General features: G+C 38.4%; 1 protein-coding gene and 1 pseudogene across 5 annotated transcripts in view; one reads left to right on the top strand and one right to left on the bottom strand.

Annotated features, from left to right (window-relative positions):
* Positions 1 to 2,368: 2,368 nt before the first annotated feature.
* The window catches only part of BARD1 (BRCA1 associated RING domain 1), an 88,950-nt gene continuing 74,705 nt past the window's right edge, over positions 2,369 to 16,613 (top strand). For 3 of the 4 annotated variants that reach the window (XR_013762670.1, XM_079132509.1, XM_079132510.1), the window contains exons 1-2: positions 2,369 to 2,645; positions 12,521 to 12,577. Coding sequence is in view for 2 of the 4 variants with exons in the window: in XM_079132509.1 (XP_078988635.1) it covers positions 2,503 to 2,645; positions 12,521 to 12,577 (200 nt within the window). In the remaining 2 variants the exon portion in view is untranslated. Of the gene's footprint in view, positions 2,646 to 12,519; positions 12,578 to 16,613 lie in introns of those variants that run through there. The other variant, XM_079132511.1, reaches the window with a different exon arrangement.
* Positions 15,073 to 16,287, bottom strand: LOC306657383 (E3 ubiquitin-protein ligase RNF138-like; annotated as a pseudogene). The gene has a single exon. The product of its transcript is annotated as an E3 ubiquitin-protein ligase RNF138-like (transcript).

Below are 16,613 nucleotides of genomic sequence, written 5' to 3'. Positions count from 1 at the left end.
CACCCTCTTTCCCTTTTCCCTCCCTCCACCTCCCCTACTTCCTTCCTTTTTGATTGAACCCAGGGCACTTTACCATTACACTACATTCCTGGTCCTTTTTATTTTCTATTTTGAGACAGGGTCTTGCTAAGTTGCTGAGGGTTTCACTAAATTGCTGACGATATGCTCAAACTTTTGTTTCTCCTGCCTCAGCCTGGCTGAGATTACAGGCATGTACCACCATGCCTGGCAAGTATGCTATCTTGGCTGGGGCTATTATAACAAAATACCATAGTTTCGATGTCTTCCACAAAAGAAGTCTATTTCTTACAATTCTGGAGGCTGGATGTATAGCTATAAATTTGGGGTAAACACAAATATTTAATCCCAGATACTAATACTCATTTCACAGTGTTCCTCGGAGGCATAAAGCAGATAACATGGTGGTGGCGTTGGTGGTGGTGGTGGAATACAGCAGGCCTGCCTTAAATGTAGTCCAGTGATTCCGATCCTCAGGACATACTCAGAGTTACACACTACATGTCACAGGCTGGTGTTAATGGGATCAGGTCAGACAGAGTCAGTCTTTTGGGGGTTTGGAGTAGAGGGGAAAACACTTATATATGTATATATATGTGATGGCAAAACCAGACCTGGTTGTGAAATGAAGTTACAAACATGTTATGGTGGGAGACCAATGTCTGGAGAAGGGGTCAGTTTCACTCCTCTCTGCCTTCCTCCAGGAAGCCTAATTAACCATGGGTTAATTGGTTATCAATAACTGCCCTAAAAGTCTGACTACTCCCTCCTGAAATATAACAGATGTCTGTGAGAAGAGCTGTTTCTTCTTACCTGTTCTGTAAGCATGCTTTATGTTAGAGACCCTGCACAGGACTTAAGTTGCAAAGATTAGGAATTCTTTTCTTTCTTTTTTTTTTTTAAGAGGAAAAAGCCCCAATGATAGGATGGGTCTAAGATGACTTCAAATAACCTATAAATACTGTGAGAAACTGTGGATCAGGGCTCAGAATTTAGAGTTTTTGTTTTCCTCTGGGCCAATGGCATAAAATAAAGTTTAGAGTTCTCTTCCTCTTAGGAAGGGCTGCTTTTTGCTTCCCAACCAGTCTGTTTCCTGCAACATGTGTACAAATGGTAATGACAGGAAGCACCAGAGAGAATCTAGTTGAGGGACCAGGAAAACTTTTGAAGGCCTGTGTTGGAGCTAAGATGTGTAAAATGAGTCTTGGTCAACATGGGGAAGAGGACAATTCCAGATTCCAATCTTTGTGCAAAAGCCCAGAGGCAGCAAGGTACAGGGACTCTCTCTTACCTGAAGGAAAGTCCTGTAGGGGCAGGACACTATTAGGTGGGGAATGTTTTGACAAGCAGTATAGGCCACGTGAATCAAAGGGCAGGGAAATATCCTTAAGAATTTTAATTAGGTGCCAAGATGAATTTTGCATTTGGAAATATTTTAGATGACTGCCCTTGTGGCCTAAGGATTGGCGGTAACTAGGGTGGTCAACAGATGTCAACTGAAGCTTATACATTAGCCCACAGGAGGACAAGGCAGACAAGGCAGCAGGGGCTGCCAAAGAGACAGAGAAGTGGGCAGATTAAATTGAAGGTAGAGGAAAAATACATGGATTTGGTGACCAAGTTCCTTAGGGTGGAGAATGAACAGGTACTCCATTGGTGTTATCTGTTAATTAAGATCCTTATGGAAAAGGTAGACACACTCTTTAATAAACAAAAGTTTTTTGACATTTTATTCGTCACATTGTAGGCCAGAACATTTAAACATGCATTTGAAGAGATATTTTCAATTAAATGAGACACAGACCTTTATGTTTACTTGGCTCTTATATTCCAAATTGGGGTAGGGAGAGGGAGAAAAGAAAAAGTTACATTCTTAGGGAAAAAAGAGTGGTATCAGCCTTGTCGTGGGAAAAACTTTTCCAAGTTCAACAGTAGGCAAAAATGTTCTTTTTTTCCCTTCCTGGTGCTGGGAATCAGGAGTGCTTCAAGTCCACGCTAGATAAGCTCTACCACTCTACTACTAAGCTACACCTCCCGTCCTAAAGGGCACGCTTCAAAGCTAACGCGCAACTAAAAGTTTCTCCACTGGTGATTTTCAGTCAGCTCCAGGAGGGCAAGGACTTGCAAGCATCGCAGCTCCCTCCTTCCCAGCAGCCAGACTCCGTTCCCGCCAACTCCAGGCGCGCCTCTGCGGCCCCGCCCACCCAGCCCCGGCGTGCCCTCGCGGCCCCGCCCACCCAGCCCCGGCGTGCCCTCGCGGCCCCGCCCACTCAGCCCCGGCGTGCCCTCGCGGCCCCGCCCCTTGGCCCCGCGCGCCGGGAATTTCAGCGCTTTTCGGCCGCTCCGCCCCCCAGCGTCCCGCCAGCCACTACGCGGGAACCGATCGGCCCGGACGGTTCCCTGGCCAGCGGTGTGGGGTTCCACGCTGCCCGAGTCCGCCCGGCATCTCGTCCCCCGAGGAGCCTTTCCCCCGACGGCTAGGCGATGCCGGGCAGCCGGCAGCCGAGGGTCCGCTCGGGGAACGCGCCTCGCCCGGCGCTCGCCATGGAGCCGGCGGGTGACGGGGCCTGGGTCCACAGCCGTGCTGCGCTCGACCGCCTGGAGAAGCTGCTGCGCTGCTCGCGCTGGTAAAGACGGGGCCTGGCTCGAGGGGGTTGCCGCGGGGGCAGGGTCGCCCCTAGCGGGTCTTCTCACACCTCGCGATCCCCCTGCGGTCCCCTTGCGGCTTTCGGGCCGACGTGCAGTTAGCACTTCCCCAGCGATCTGGCGTTGGTTGTCCCCTCCGAGGCCCCCAGCCCCGTCCTTTTGGGTCGGCTTTCCAGCCTCTTGCTCCAAACCGAACTAAAACGGTACTTGTGGAACTTTAGCGGGCCGCCGAACTGCCTGGAGGTGTGGCCAGAATTGCCGGGCCCTGGCTCCGCCTCCGGGTTTGAATCTGTAGGCCGGGGCGGGGCCAGGCTGCGCGCCTTTGCCGGCGCCTGAGGGTTGTGAGCCGGTGAGCCCGGAAGCCCAGGGCTGGGGCCGCAACAGAGCACCTTTAAGTGTGAAGGGTAGTCAGTCTTTGCCGGGCCGGCCTTTTTTGACGTTTTCAACGTAACAACTTTTGAGGAGTGGAGTGGAGTGTTGGAGACGCTTGTTGGGGGCTTAGTGGCATTGACAGTGTGATGGGCACCTCTATTTAATTTTCATTTCCTTGATTCGGTCAAAAGCCTGGGATTCCAGCGCTGTGTCGCTGATCCACATCTCTAGCCCGCTCAGAGTTTGTGTTAATCCCAAAGGCATTATTTAAATGACTGGTGTGTCCTGCTGCTGCTTTTCCTGTAGCTCTTTCTAGTATCGAACCCAGGAAGTTTTGTAAGTTCCAAGAAGGGCTTTTTCATTTCTTCTAAAAGCATTTATTAAGCAACCGTTGTATGCACTGTTTATTATTTCTGCATCAAGATCATCTGGCAGGCTTTCTGCTTGTAACTGTCACAACAGTATTTCCTTTTGGACTTCATTTTGGTTTTTTCCCATTTGTTTTCCAACTTGTAGAATCACTGCTATGTTACATACACAGATAATTTTTATTTAAATATACAAAGGACTTAACTGTCACAAATTTCGTACTTAATATTTTGTTTTACAAAAACTTTATATCTGACAAGATGACATTATTATACTCCTGAGAATAGTGGTATTTTTCCTGAAATTAGTATGTGAAGACCTTCTGAGTTGTATGCCTTTTTTTTTCTCTATGTGGATTATTCATCTGAGGATAAAAAAAAATTTAAATTGGCATTTCTAGTTGCAATAACAGAAGCAGTTGTAGTTCACACCTTAATAGTCAGTACAAGTTAGATATTTAGATGACTCATTTCTGTATAGAAACATAGCATTTCACTTAGACTATGGACTGCTTGAATTCAGGTTCCAGCTTTGACACTATGAATGGACCAGGTAATTCATTCTGTATGTGTAAGTAATGGTGAACTCATTCTCCCATGAGAACTTTTTCATAATTATAATAAGTTTATTGACCACCTGCAAGGTGCCACATACTTCTCTGGGGACTTGGTAATAAACAAAGCAGACAAACATTTCAACTCTTACTCTGTGTTGGGACCAGGGGAGAAACTAATCGAAATTATACATGTAAATTGTTGAGTGGTAATTATCATAGAGTAAATGATTACCAATAAGTGCCTTAAAAATACAAAAAGATGTCTCTGCTTCTGAATGATGGAAGAGACTAAAGAGATCCTCTCCATCAGTCACTTATAGATTTTTCTAAAATCTAACAGAATCATTTCACTTTTTACCACCTCTTAAATGTTTTTCCACTTTCTGATTGAAGTAAGCAAGAGCCAAAGGGACTGATGGTAGCCATCAGTATCTGGACCTAGTTTTTTTTTTTTTTTTTTTTTAACCGCATAGAGGTTTATTTAGGAAGGGAGAATGAGTAAATCTCATAAGAGATGCCTTTGGGGTAAAGCAAGGAATACATACTTCAGGGAGCATATGGTCCATCTTCAGAGGGAGAGGCAGCCCCAGATTTTTAATATATATCATCCACTTGTGACAGAGTGGTAATTCCAGTTATTATTATTTTAGTTAATATACAAACCACCAATGGATGAACTATAACTTCTTTAAAGTGTATATTTTCACGTAGGGCTCTACAGTTTTTTTTCTGTAAAATATCAGTACATATTTTTGACTTTGAAGCCCTTGTTTCTAGTTTTTTTTTTAATATTTTTAAATTATATGTGGATACCATGCCTTTATTCATTTTTTTTTTTTTTTTTTTAAAATGTGGTGCTAGGATGGAACCCAGTGCCTCACACGTGCTAGGCAAGCTATCACTGAGCTTCAACTCCAGCCCCTTCTTTTTGTTTTTTTACATCCCTTAAAAATGTGAAATCCATTCTTTGTAGGGAGTTGTATGAAAACAGGCTGCTGGCTTGATTTGGCCCACAGGCAATTGTTTGCTATCTCAGTATTAATAGGAAAAATGTCTTAAGTTTAAAAATTCTTTTGATCTAAAAGTTACTTCACATGGCATTTAGTATTTAGAAATGATTTTGCTTTCCCCTCTTGCAAGTTTGTTACTACTTGTAGTGAGCAAAGAATGGCCTGTTGTACATTACCTTAGGGGAAAAACATATTCTTCTTGTCTCTGCTTTTGCCCTGGTAGCTGTGTGACATTGCTGGAAAGTAGCGACACAGGGTGGCCTGCTTCTTTCTTGCTTTCGTTTGCCACCATTCAAAGCAGTGTCATGTTATTTGAAATTGTGTCAGTATGTCCTTTTACAGAGTTTCAAAGTTCTATCCAGTGGGCTAGTGATTACCCCGATTACCCTCACATTCAGCTTGCAGCTGTCATCTATCTGGTGTTCCCAGCTGTCACCTGTCTTGTGTAGCACATTGGATCTATTTTGCAGCAAGCATTACTTGTTGGCGAGGGTGAATTGGCTACATTTCAGGGCATCCTTTCTTGACCTTTAACATGAGTGTTGCTTCAAGGTGAAACTGATGAAAATGTTCAAGAGGCCAGATGTGACATTTGTGTTAGGGCCAAGTCTCACAACCAGATAGAAGCTATTTAAAGATTTGGAAAAATGAGGCAGCAAGACCTTATCGTTTGAGAGGCTGGCAGAGAGCATAGTAATAATGTATTCCTAAAGGAAGCAGGAAATGGTAATAGGATCTGCCCTATAAAAGCCCAGGTGTTGTATGGTGGAGTTTTGTGAATTAAGTACTTGTCACATTTTGGGCTTAGGGTGGTTTGGACTTATGATGATTGTATTTTGGGCCTTTTTTTTTTTGCAGTACTGGGATTGAACCTAGGGTTTCACATGCTCTAGTCAAGCACTCTTAATGCTGAACTGCATCCCCAACCCTATATTGGGCTTTTAAAATCTTTTTTAGTAAAAAAGTTAAAATGTGATGTTGTAACTTTTTAGGATAGGTGGATTTTTTTTTTTCCTCCTGAATCACTCTTGTCATTTAAAAGGCAATCAAAATTAATTTCATATTGTTTTTTATTTTGAGGACACCCAGCTTAGTGGTTAAACATGTATTCTGGAACTCCCAGGCCTCAAATCCTTCAGTGATTTTGGGCTTGTTATTTGATCTTTGTATGCTTCCTTTTTTTTTTTTTTTTTTTTTTTTTTTTAATCTGCAAAATGTGCTAGTAATTGTTTTTACCTTGCCAGGTTGTGGTGGGAATTAAATGAATTAATATTCATAAATAAAGGATAGATTTCCTGACTCCAGCATTCGGCTTCTATCTTTCTTTAGGAGTTTTGAATGTTCAGAGGCATTCTTAATGGGCCAGTGATCCTTTAATAGGATGATTGCTCCCTTTGGTTTGCTCTGCTGCTGGTTATTCATTAGAACGACAAGAAATCACTGAAGCAGTACGGTAGTTAGTGTTGATGCATATTGTACCCTTAAAGAGTGTATACTTAATTTTAAGGGGTAAAATGTATACACAGTTCAGGTATATTGTGATGACGGCCAAGAGGATATGGAGAAGTGTACTTGTTGGGGTTGCGGTGCATGGGGGTTGCATGGGCTTTTGAATTAGGCTTTGGGGTATAGATAGATTTTTATAAGTGGAGCCATTGCTAATTATGGGGGGGTTATTAAAAAATGATGGTGTGCTGAAAATAATTGTAGGATAAACAGAGCTAAGACAGGGTCAGATTGATAAGAGATCATCCCATTGGTTCACATATTTAATTTCCTACAGAGAGCAATTCACATAGCTTTCCTGGAACTCTTACCGTCCTTCTCTATAATATGAAGAACAGGGACTAACTACTTTTTAAAACTAACAACAATGTAGCGATTTTCATAATTATTAGTGTTGATTGGATGTAAAATATTGGGAAAACTTTTTATCAAAGTTAAATGTACACAAAGAAAAGAGTACATGCGGTGTTCAGTTTGTATCATATCCTCCAAACTTGAATTTATAAGTGGGATTTTATTTATGTGGTATTTTGATTGCTGTCTGTCTCCTTCAGTTATACTAAATGTTTCATAAAGACAGGTTTACATTTTTTTTTGCACAGTGCCAGGCATGTAGTTTTTTGGTGTTTCTTAAATTATGAAAAAAATTAGATCAGCTAGGATCACAGTTACAAAGTGGTAGTACCAGAATGACCTAGTTAATTCACCTGAATCTTCAGGAATCCTCCTGAGGTTTCTGGGGTTAATTACTCATACTGAGCAGAGACTAAGGCCTCAGGGCAGTTGTAGATATAGGTCTTTCTTTTGGGAGTTAGAGCTAAATCCACCTTATACAAAGTTCCATTATGGGTGAACACCTATCTGGTGTTATATTATATAGGGGTGTGACTGCTGTAGAAACATACTAGACATGTGGGGCACCCTTTTTAAAAATTTACTTTTTTTTTTTTAAACAAATTATTTTGAGATAGATCTCAGTGTGTTCCTCAGACTAGTCTCAAACTCCTGAGCTCAAGTGATCCTCCTGCCTCAGCCTGCAGAGTGCTAGGATTACAGGTGCCACTGCATGCGACTGCACTCAGCTAGAGACCCTTTATACTGTCCCCCATAGCATAGGAAATGATTTTACAAGTGAAGTTATTGTTTAGCAAGTCTGGGCTCAGGAGAGATTTTAGGATGGCAGAAAGTTTGATGCATATAAATGCTGAATGAAGGCCATTTATGGGGGTGACAAGGGAAGAGAGGAATGCCTAGGTGTGAACCATGAACACTTAATATTTGAATATCAGGTGGAAGAGATGGGGCTTTAAAAGGATGGAAAATTAGCAGTTACTTAGACATTGCTTTACCGTGATGGAAAGAGAATAAAAGACACAGGTATACATTGTATTCTCTGTGACTAAATAAGAGATTCTCCTATAGTAATTAGATTTTTTTAATAATTTCTCATTAAAATCAGATTTAAGTTGCCCATTTTACTTTTGGGATATTTGACTCATTCATTCAGCATTTATTGACATTAAACAATTTGGTAAGATTTTGAATTTTCCTATGTGATTTACTTGAATTTGCATAAAAAATAGCTATAATGAATAAGATGCTTCTGTGTCGTTATCCATTACCATACTTACTAAGGACTGTGTATTTATTCACCTAAAGCAAAGCATAACAAATTGATTGACTTGAAGAGACTACATTTTCATATAAAACACATTGGTCCAAGACTTAAAAATTCTTTGAGGATTCTCTAAAGTATAAGAACACTGAGGTAGTTGTCTTACCTAATCAATTGGTATCTCATAGGAACTTAGGGAGCCATTCTGTTAAGAAATAATTCTGCCTCAGTCTTAGTCTTGTAATTTACTTTTTTTTCTTTTTAAGGTAAATTTTATATGAATAGGATCTTTTTTAAAAATTATTCTCACAACTTAGTTCTTCCCTAAGTTATAATTCACTGACTGCATTGATCTATCCAAATCAACAACATATAAAGTTACAGAAGTATGACCATAGATGGGAAGAAAGTAGTTTAGTTGAATTTTGAAGGTACAGAAATCATGTTACCATGCAAATGTCTTACTCATCTGGATTTTTTTCTTTCTGCTATTTATTCAAACAGAAAATAGAGTAAGGATAAAATGGAATTGTTAATACAAATACAATTTTGTATTCCATTTGGTTTATTCATTAAGGATTTATTGAAATTTACTCTCACATAGCACCATGTTTGGCAGTTAATGGTGGGTTAGGGAGCTCAGAAAAATGAAATTCAAGGTCACTTGTCTGAAAGACTGTAGTCTATTTGGAGACCAGGAAAATTGAGCATCAGTCAGTTAAAATAACAACAGCAACTTAGTTTTCAACATTGAATTCCAGAGTCCCAACTGGATGCCATTGCTCTTAGTTTTTGGAACTTTAGAATGTTTTATTTCGGGCTGGGGAGATAGCTCAGTCGGTAGAGTGCTTGCCTTGTAAGCACAAGGCCCTGGGTTCAATCCCCAGCACCACAAAAAAAAAAAAAAAAAAGAATGTTTTATTTCTCTCTTAAGTCATATATTAATTTGGTTTTTATAACCATTCAGCTAGATTGCAATTTCCTTGGGAAAGTGTGACACAGTCAGCTTTGTATTCTTTATGTGTCTTGTGTCTGATGCAATATTGTGCATAAATGATGGCATGGAGACAAAAATCCAAGAATTCTTGTGCTATGTGTTTAGTTTCATTTTAATTATATGGGTTATGTGTTAGACTTGGATAGTTGCTGGGAAGGAGGTGTATTGTAGGCATAGAAGATAGTCTGAGCCAAGTCCTGGGGCTGGAGTTGGACATAAGATATTTGAGATTTGGCCCCACCAGAGCAGAACTTTTGTTGAGGAGCTGTGAGAGAAAAGATTGCCATGGCTAGAGTGTTAGCAGATTATAAAGAAATTTTAAATTTTACATTAGTTTTTTCCCAGTACCACAGATTGAACCTGAGATGTTATGCCACTGAATTATACCTGCAGCTCCTCTTTGTTTTGTGACAGGGTCTCAATTGCAGGGCCTCCCAAGTAGCTGGGATAGCAGGTGTGTACCACCATGCCTGGCTTAATGTTAAAATTTAAAAAATTGAATAATATACAAATTCCTGACGGAATTAGTTGAGTTACATTTGTGTTAGGGTTGCAGGTCAATGGTAGAGTGCTCACCTAGCATGCACAAGGTCCTGGGTTTAGTTCCCACCACTGCAAAAAAATGAAGTTGGTTACATTTAAAATTTTGGTCATTATCTCCTGGTTGTAAGAAAAGTTATTTTATTTCATGGCATATTCTTTGCTAAACCGTAGCCATTCTCAGAAAACCTGACTTTGGTACAGATTGGTGCCACTTCTGTTCATTGTCTGCCCTCTACGATCTTCTGTTCAACACCTGTGGGAGTTTGCACTACCCTGTGTGTGTGCTGGGGACTGGGCAGAGACAGGGTCCCCAGGACATACATATGCTTCTTATTCATATTTCCCATGTCTTTCCTCATCTATTAACAACCTCAAAAACATGTCGTCTAGCTCACTAATTAGAATAATTACTTCTACTGATCAATTATTCATAGATATTAAGTCACTACTAATTGCGTGATAGCATCTTATTGCTAGGGCAAAGAGTAAGAACTGTAGATAAAGGGTTCAGACTCATTTGAAGAAGACAATTTAAAGTTTAGAAGCAGAATCAAGACTCAGAATGAACTATTGACAGAAAGCTGGGCTGTGGCCTGCATCTTGACGGGGTGGGGGTGTGCTGACATCCAGAGGTAGGAGAAGCAGCCCCTAAGGAAAAGCTACAATGGGAATGCAATAGAGTTTGCTGGTGTAGAGCACTTACTTCGGAGCTTTTATTTGTTCAAGACAGGGAGGAGCTGGGCCAGAAGACAGAATGGGAGGCAGAATCAAAAGGAAGTCTTTTTTAGGTCAGAGGAGAGATTACCTGAGCACATTTAGGTATGAGTGAAAGAAGGAACATGACTAATGATGAGAATAAGTTCCTTTAGGAGACAGGGAAGATTTGGAAGTTAGAGACAAAGCATTCCATCTGAAGAAGGTAGAGTGAGTAAAGACCTTTTCCTCTGAGACCTGGGGAGGGGGAAGATTACTGGTGAAGAGGTAGAAATGTGTCTAGGTGGTGACAAGCTCACACCATTGAGTCTAGTAAGGTTAAGCAGGTTTCAAAGCATGGTGATTGTTTTGAATAGGTGTCTATCTGTTCATTGGTTTGTTTACTCAGGATCATCTAATAATATCACTTGGTGAGATACAAAGCTGAAGAAGATGCCAGTTTTTTAGGGATGTTTGGATAGCTTTCTTTTTATCATGATTATTCATAACCTGAGCAGGTAAGGAAGAAATGGATTCTGACTTATCTAGCATTATAGTTCGGTATTCATCAGTCTCTTAAGAGCTCAGCAGAATTAGGGTACTAGTGAAGATGGTTCTGACTAGTTAAATTTGTGAACTGTACTGGGTAGGGAATACAGGGAGCTATAAGGTTGAGCAGAATCTTCTCGGTGTGGAGAGCAATCCGGTTTAACCAGGGTGATGAAATAAAAGAGAAAGAGGAAGGGTATTATGATTGGAGGAGGTGCTATAATATCACACTTAGATACTAGAGGCAGAGCTTACAATGAAGTAGAATTCAGCACTTGATTGAAAAAAGGGGTTAGGTTTGGTAGGTCAAATAATGAACAAAAAATTTAGGAGCAGCATGAACATTGTAAAAGAGATCATCTTGATTGCCAGAATCATAAAAGTCTTATTTTCATCTCTATGTTCTATGTAGTGTGGTAGAAAAATCAGTTATTGTGAGTTTTTAAAAAGTAATGGGTTTTATAATGTCAGTGAGCACCTTTTTCAGTAGCCGGAGAATAATATTGTGGCTGTGTACTCGGTTCTTTGTGCTCTTTCTGAAAGCTCAATTTCACTTTAATGTTCATTTCTATTAAAATGTGCAGTGTGTTACATTTGATCTTTCAAGAAGTGTGCAGGATTGTTTTTATTGATATATGGCATGTGTGCAGAAGCAACTGAATAATGATGATGTAGATACTTGGAGATCCTGGGGTTAGCATGATAAATCTAGTACACACAGTGTTCATCCATCCATGGCCTTGCTTCTGCGGGTGCTCTTGCTGCGTTACCTGTGCTGACTGTAGTAACTGGATGTTTGTTTATTAGGCATTACTGGCACCTTCTTAGGACTATCAAAGGTAGCAGGTATTTTGATGGACAACATTGGGAATATTTGTTTCTGTCTCTCTTTTCTAAATGAAGCGAATCTCTTTCAGTCTGGACACCCAGCTTGAAGATTTCTATTTGTAGTTGCTGAAAGAACAAAGCAATCAACTTGCTGTGAACTGAAAGTGTCTGTTTTTTGGATAAGACATCTGTGAGAAATAGATGGCTGCTTAATTGTGAGAAATACATGTTTGCTTATGGGAATCTGTGGATTCTTATGGTCAAGGTGACCATATTTCCTAGTTTTCCTGGTACAGTCCTTGTTTGCATGTGTTGTTCCAGCATTCAAACCAGTTATCAATCACCCATCCCTTTGTCAGAAAAATTTCCCCTTGAATGATACATTATGGTTATGTCATTGTAATTATTGAGTCACATGCTGTGATTTATGGTCTTCATCTTAATTGTTTTCATTGTTTGGTGAAGATGGCCCTTAGTAGGTGAAAGAAGATGCCAGTGGTTAGTGTCATCACCAAGAGGTTTAGAGGTTTAGTGATTCTTGAACAAAGTCATTCCTTTCTCTGACTTTCCAAATATATTATAAAAAGTGTTATCACTTGTACTGGGTTTTAATAGTGTCAATTTGAATTCAATCATTTTATGAGAATATTTAACTAGGGGAGTAAAAACTTTTCAGATGAATTTATTTTTAGTATTTTCTTTCTTCAATTTGAAAGAGAAATGTGGTAGTGTTGACCTTGGTTTTATGAAATGTTGTGCATGAAATGTTGACCTCACAGTGACCTAAGTCCTGACTATTTTCCTTTTTTTTCAAACAGCACTAATATTCTGAGGGAACCTGTGTGTTTAGGAGGGTGTGAGCACATCTTCTGTAGGTAAGTAATTAGGGCCATCATTGATATATATATATATATAGTGTAACTATTATTTTTTTATCGGTAAGAATTGTATAATTGTATTGATGATAGTACTTCATGTTTGTGTAACTTTTAAGTAACTTACTGTACATAATCTCATATTGATGCTTATAACTGACTTAATTTACAAATAAGAAAACGACACTCAAAGAGTATAACTTGTCCAAAGTCACAAAACTTAGTCATCAGCTTTGCTAAGTTTGGGGGAAGAATTAATGTTTTATATAATTCAAATGTCGTTTTTAAAATCTTCTGTTTCTGGATCTGGACTTACAAAATTATGAAAATTTAGTTCTTAAGAGTTTTTCTGTCAGTTCCCTGGGACTGCCATAACATAGAAGAAAGAACTGGGTGGTTTAGAACAATAGAAATTTATTATCCTCATAGTTCTGGAGGCTGAAAGTATAAGATCATGATGTCGGCAGGGTTTATTCCTTCTAAGGGCTTTAAAGAATTTTTCAGTCCTCTCCTTGGTTCTTGTGGGTTGCTCACAATCTGAGCTATTCCTTGGGTTGTAGATGTATCTCTTCTGTTTTTGCCTTCCTGTTCACATTGCGTTCTCCCTTATTGGCGTAGCATATTTCTCTCCCTGGTCACATTTACACTTTTTATAAGAATACCAGTTCTGTTGGCTTATGACTCACCCTAATAGTTCCATCTTTTTTTTTTTTTTTTTTTAAGGAGAAAACCACTTTTAGTTGAAAAATAAAGCAGTACATCTCAAATAAGACTGTTTAAACAAACAACATAAACTGTAATATGTTGAGAGAAAAGGCTTTCCTAAGTGATATTGTGAAATTTAGGTATCAGTATTAATACAGTTTCCCTCCTTTATCCTGACAAATATTTAAAATAAGAACTTTCCCCCATGAACCTAATTTCCATGAATTAAATGTATACAGGTTTATTCCTATTTTCAACCCACTGACAAAAGGAGGGGAGATTTTAAACAATTATTTCCACACTTGAGTTCCCAGAGAAAAGTAAATATTTTCCTTATGAAAAATCTTATATGTAAAACACATGAGACTATTAATATTTAACTCATTCACAGAACTTCAAAACACAATTTATCAAGATGACCTCTACAACAACTTTCCTTTAAAGAAGTTTGCAAATTTCAGAATAGTTTAGGTTGACATATCAGATATATTAAACTTTGAAAGAAACTACTACTAACGTTACTGCTTTAAACTGGGGAAAAAAAAAAAAAACTATGGTTGAAGTAACTTTCTAAAAAGAACTCATACAGTTGTTCTTAAAATTATACTCATGTTAACTGCAGAGAAAATGTTAAAGCATACAGTAAACATCACTCTTAGAATAACAGAACAAAGTCATTAAGATGTATGGCTTTTTGTGTGATTGTTATTACTATCTATAAATAAAGTCATTGCTGTTTGACTTGAGAAAGGTTTTTACAAAACTTCACTTCCAAAATTAACATTTTTATTAAATCAAGTTTAAAAAAATGTTCACTGTAGAAAAGTCAACAAGGGTTTTAAGAAAACCAAAATATACCTTTTTATACAATATATGTATATATTAGCAGCAAACTACTGAGATTTTGATCTTTTAGTAATTTTAAAGAAAGCATAAACATTGTATATTAGTATGGAATGTCAGTGAATTAACTATCCTTTTTTTTCCTGTGATTTGGCTCTTCTATAAAATACTTTATGATTCCCATTACAGAATATTAAGAACAAACTTAGTTTTGACTACAAAGTAGTGAAACTGTGGCTGGTAAAATCTGTTTTCATTACATCATAGCCACGCATTATTTTTGAGAATAACAAATGAGCATCATAACAACAGGTAATTATGTGTAAACTCAATTTTTAAGGTGTAATAGCAACCAACTTATACCACTTAGCATTTGACTGTTTTTAAAAAATTTGGTGATATACAAAATTTTAATCAAATCAGATAATTCAATCCTATATTGCTTGTTCATTTTTAAATCCTTAATAAAAATTACGTATAACCTCACAAACTGCATGCAAAGATATATATGTATATGTAAGTTATGTATAGATACACAAAAGTGTATGTACATATATATTTTTAGCTTTGAATTTCTTTAAATTTTTCATTTAAGTATATCTGTAGAATATAATATCACCAACTGAAAGTTTCTAAGTTTCATCTTAGCTAATGAGAAACACTGGCTATTGAAAATTCTGTGGCAAAACCACTGTTATTCAGCTTAGTACTTCAGCTTACAAATTAGTCAAACAAACAAGATTGAATTACCCACTGCCCAAAAGAAATAAATTTTTCTCTTGACATTTCCTTCTAATAGCAAAATGGAAATGTTTTTACAGTGAACTTTTACTTTTTAAAGAGTTAAAATTATTAAAAGAAATCTCATTCGTCTTCAAAAATACTAAATATTATATAATTACTATTTTCTTATAGTTGAATACTTCAGCTGTAATCTGTGTTTAAAAAAATTTCCTTTGGATTCTTCCATTTAGCACTTCAAGTTTTCATTCTGCAACTCTGACAACTGGCTCAGATTTGTTAAGTTTATATCAATCACGTCTTTCAGAATTTGCTACTGTGTGATACCTGTGTATAATAAATAGGAGAAACTGCACCAAATTTCAAAAGCAACATAATAATAATGAAAAATTCAAAAATATGTAATATAAAAAAAGATAAAAGTAAAACAGGGATTCCCTTTTCACTACTACTTTAGTGAAATGCAATCCTTTTTATCCTTTTAAAGTAATGTCATAAATGTTATTTTTTAACTTGTCAAGAGGATAAAGTTTTTGGGTGACCCAAGCTTTATTTTTCAATTAAAAAATTTAAAACAATAGACTGAATTACTTTTATTAATATACACATCAAGTTGCTGAAATGGTGACTTCATGTAGTTTTCCCCTTAAAGATGGCACTTGCAGGTACAAAGATGCAGAGATGTCTACAGGCTTCAGATGTTTACTTGAAAAGATTCTTCAACGGCAGTTTGATATTGGGTTTCTTCATATAGTTGAAGATTCACAAATTCTCCATAATCAAACTGATGTCTTTGATTTAGATGACTAACAAAATTTCTAGTAATCTGGCTGGATCTGCCCGAGGAAGAGACACACAAATAGGATATGTCACAGGAACTATCTGAAATAGGTGGTTACTGTTACAGTGATCAGGTAAACACTGTCTGGTAATATTTGCCTCTTGACACAAGGAACACTGTGTCAAGGTGGGATGCCCAGAACTTGTACTCTCTTGGTAAGTTTCTGTGTTACCAGATATGGACGTTTCACTCCTATTACTATTTCCTACTGAATCCTGAGATATCTGAAAGTTTGGAATGATACAAGAAACACCATATTCATCCTGATACTTCTTACAAGATTTACAATGATGTCTCATGCGATAGAATTTAATTTGTTTTGCACAGCATCTACAGCTACCAGAAAACTTCCTCATGAAATTTTCAAGATCTAAGGCCCGTTCTGGACACACTCTTTCTCTTCTAGTCACATTTCCACGACATAGGGGGACAATGTATTCCACTTTCTCTCATTGCAGTCAGGAAACATTTTCTACAGAAAACGTGCTGACAGGCCGCAGTCCGCATGGGCGTTTTGAGCACCTCCTGACAGACCGGGCAGTAGAAATCATCTTTGGTGTAGGATGTGGCCGTGGACAGCTCCTCGCCATGACGGGGGCAGAAGAACTAGGCGATGGCAGTGGCAGCCCGGCCCGACTCCGTGCAGGGTGTGGGGGGATCGCGCCAGGAAGGGGGCGGGGCCCGGGCGGGTAATAGTTTCATCTACTGTGATCATCCACAAAGACCCTATTTCTAAACTAAGTCATATTCACAGTGCTAGGGGGTTAACTTCAGCATCTCTTAGGGGGACACAATTCAACTCAACCCATATTGTGGAATTTTATCCATGTTAAAATGTGAAAGGCCTTGTCTTATAGGTTATAAATTTATATTTTTATCTTTCTGTTTCTTTGTCAGGAGAAATCA

This window comes from Sciurus vulgaris (assembly GCF_902686455.1).
Source record: "Sciurus vulgaris genome assembly, chromosome: 3".
NCBI lineage: Eukaryota > Metazoa > Chordata > Mammalia > Rodentia > Sciuridae > Sciurus > Sciurus vulgaris.
This window is presented reverse-complemented; position numbering and strand designations above follow the sequence as displayed.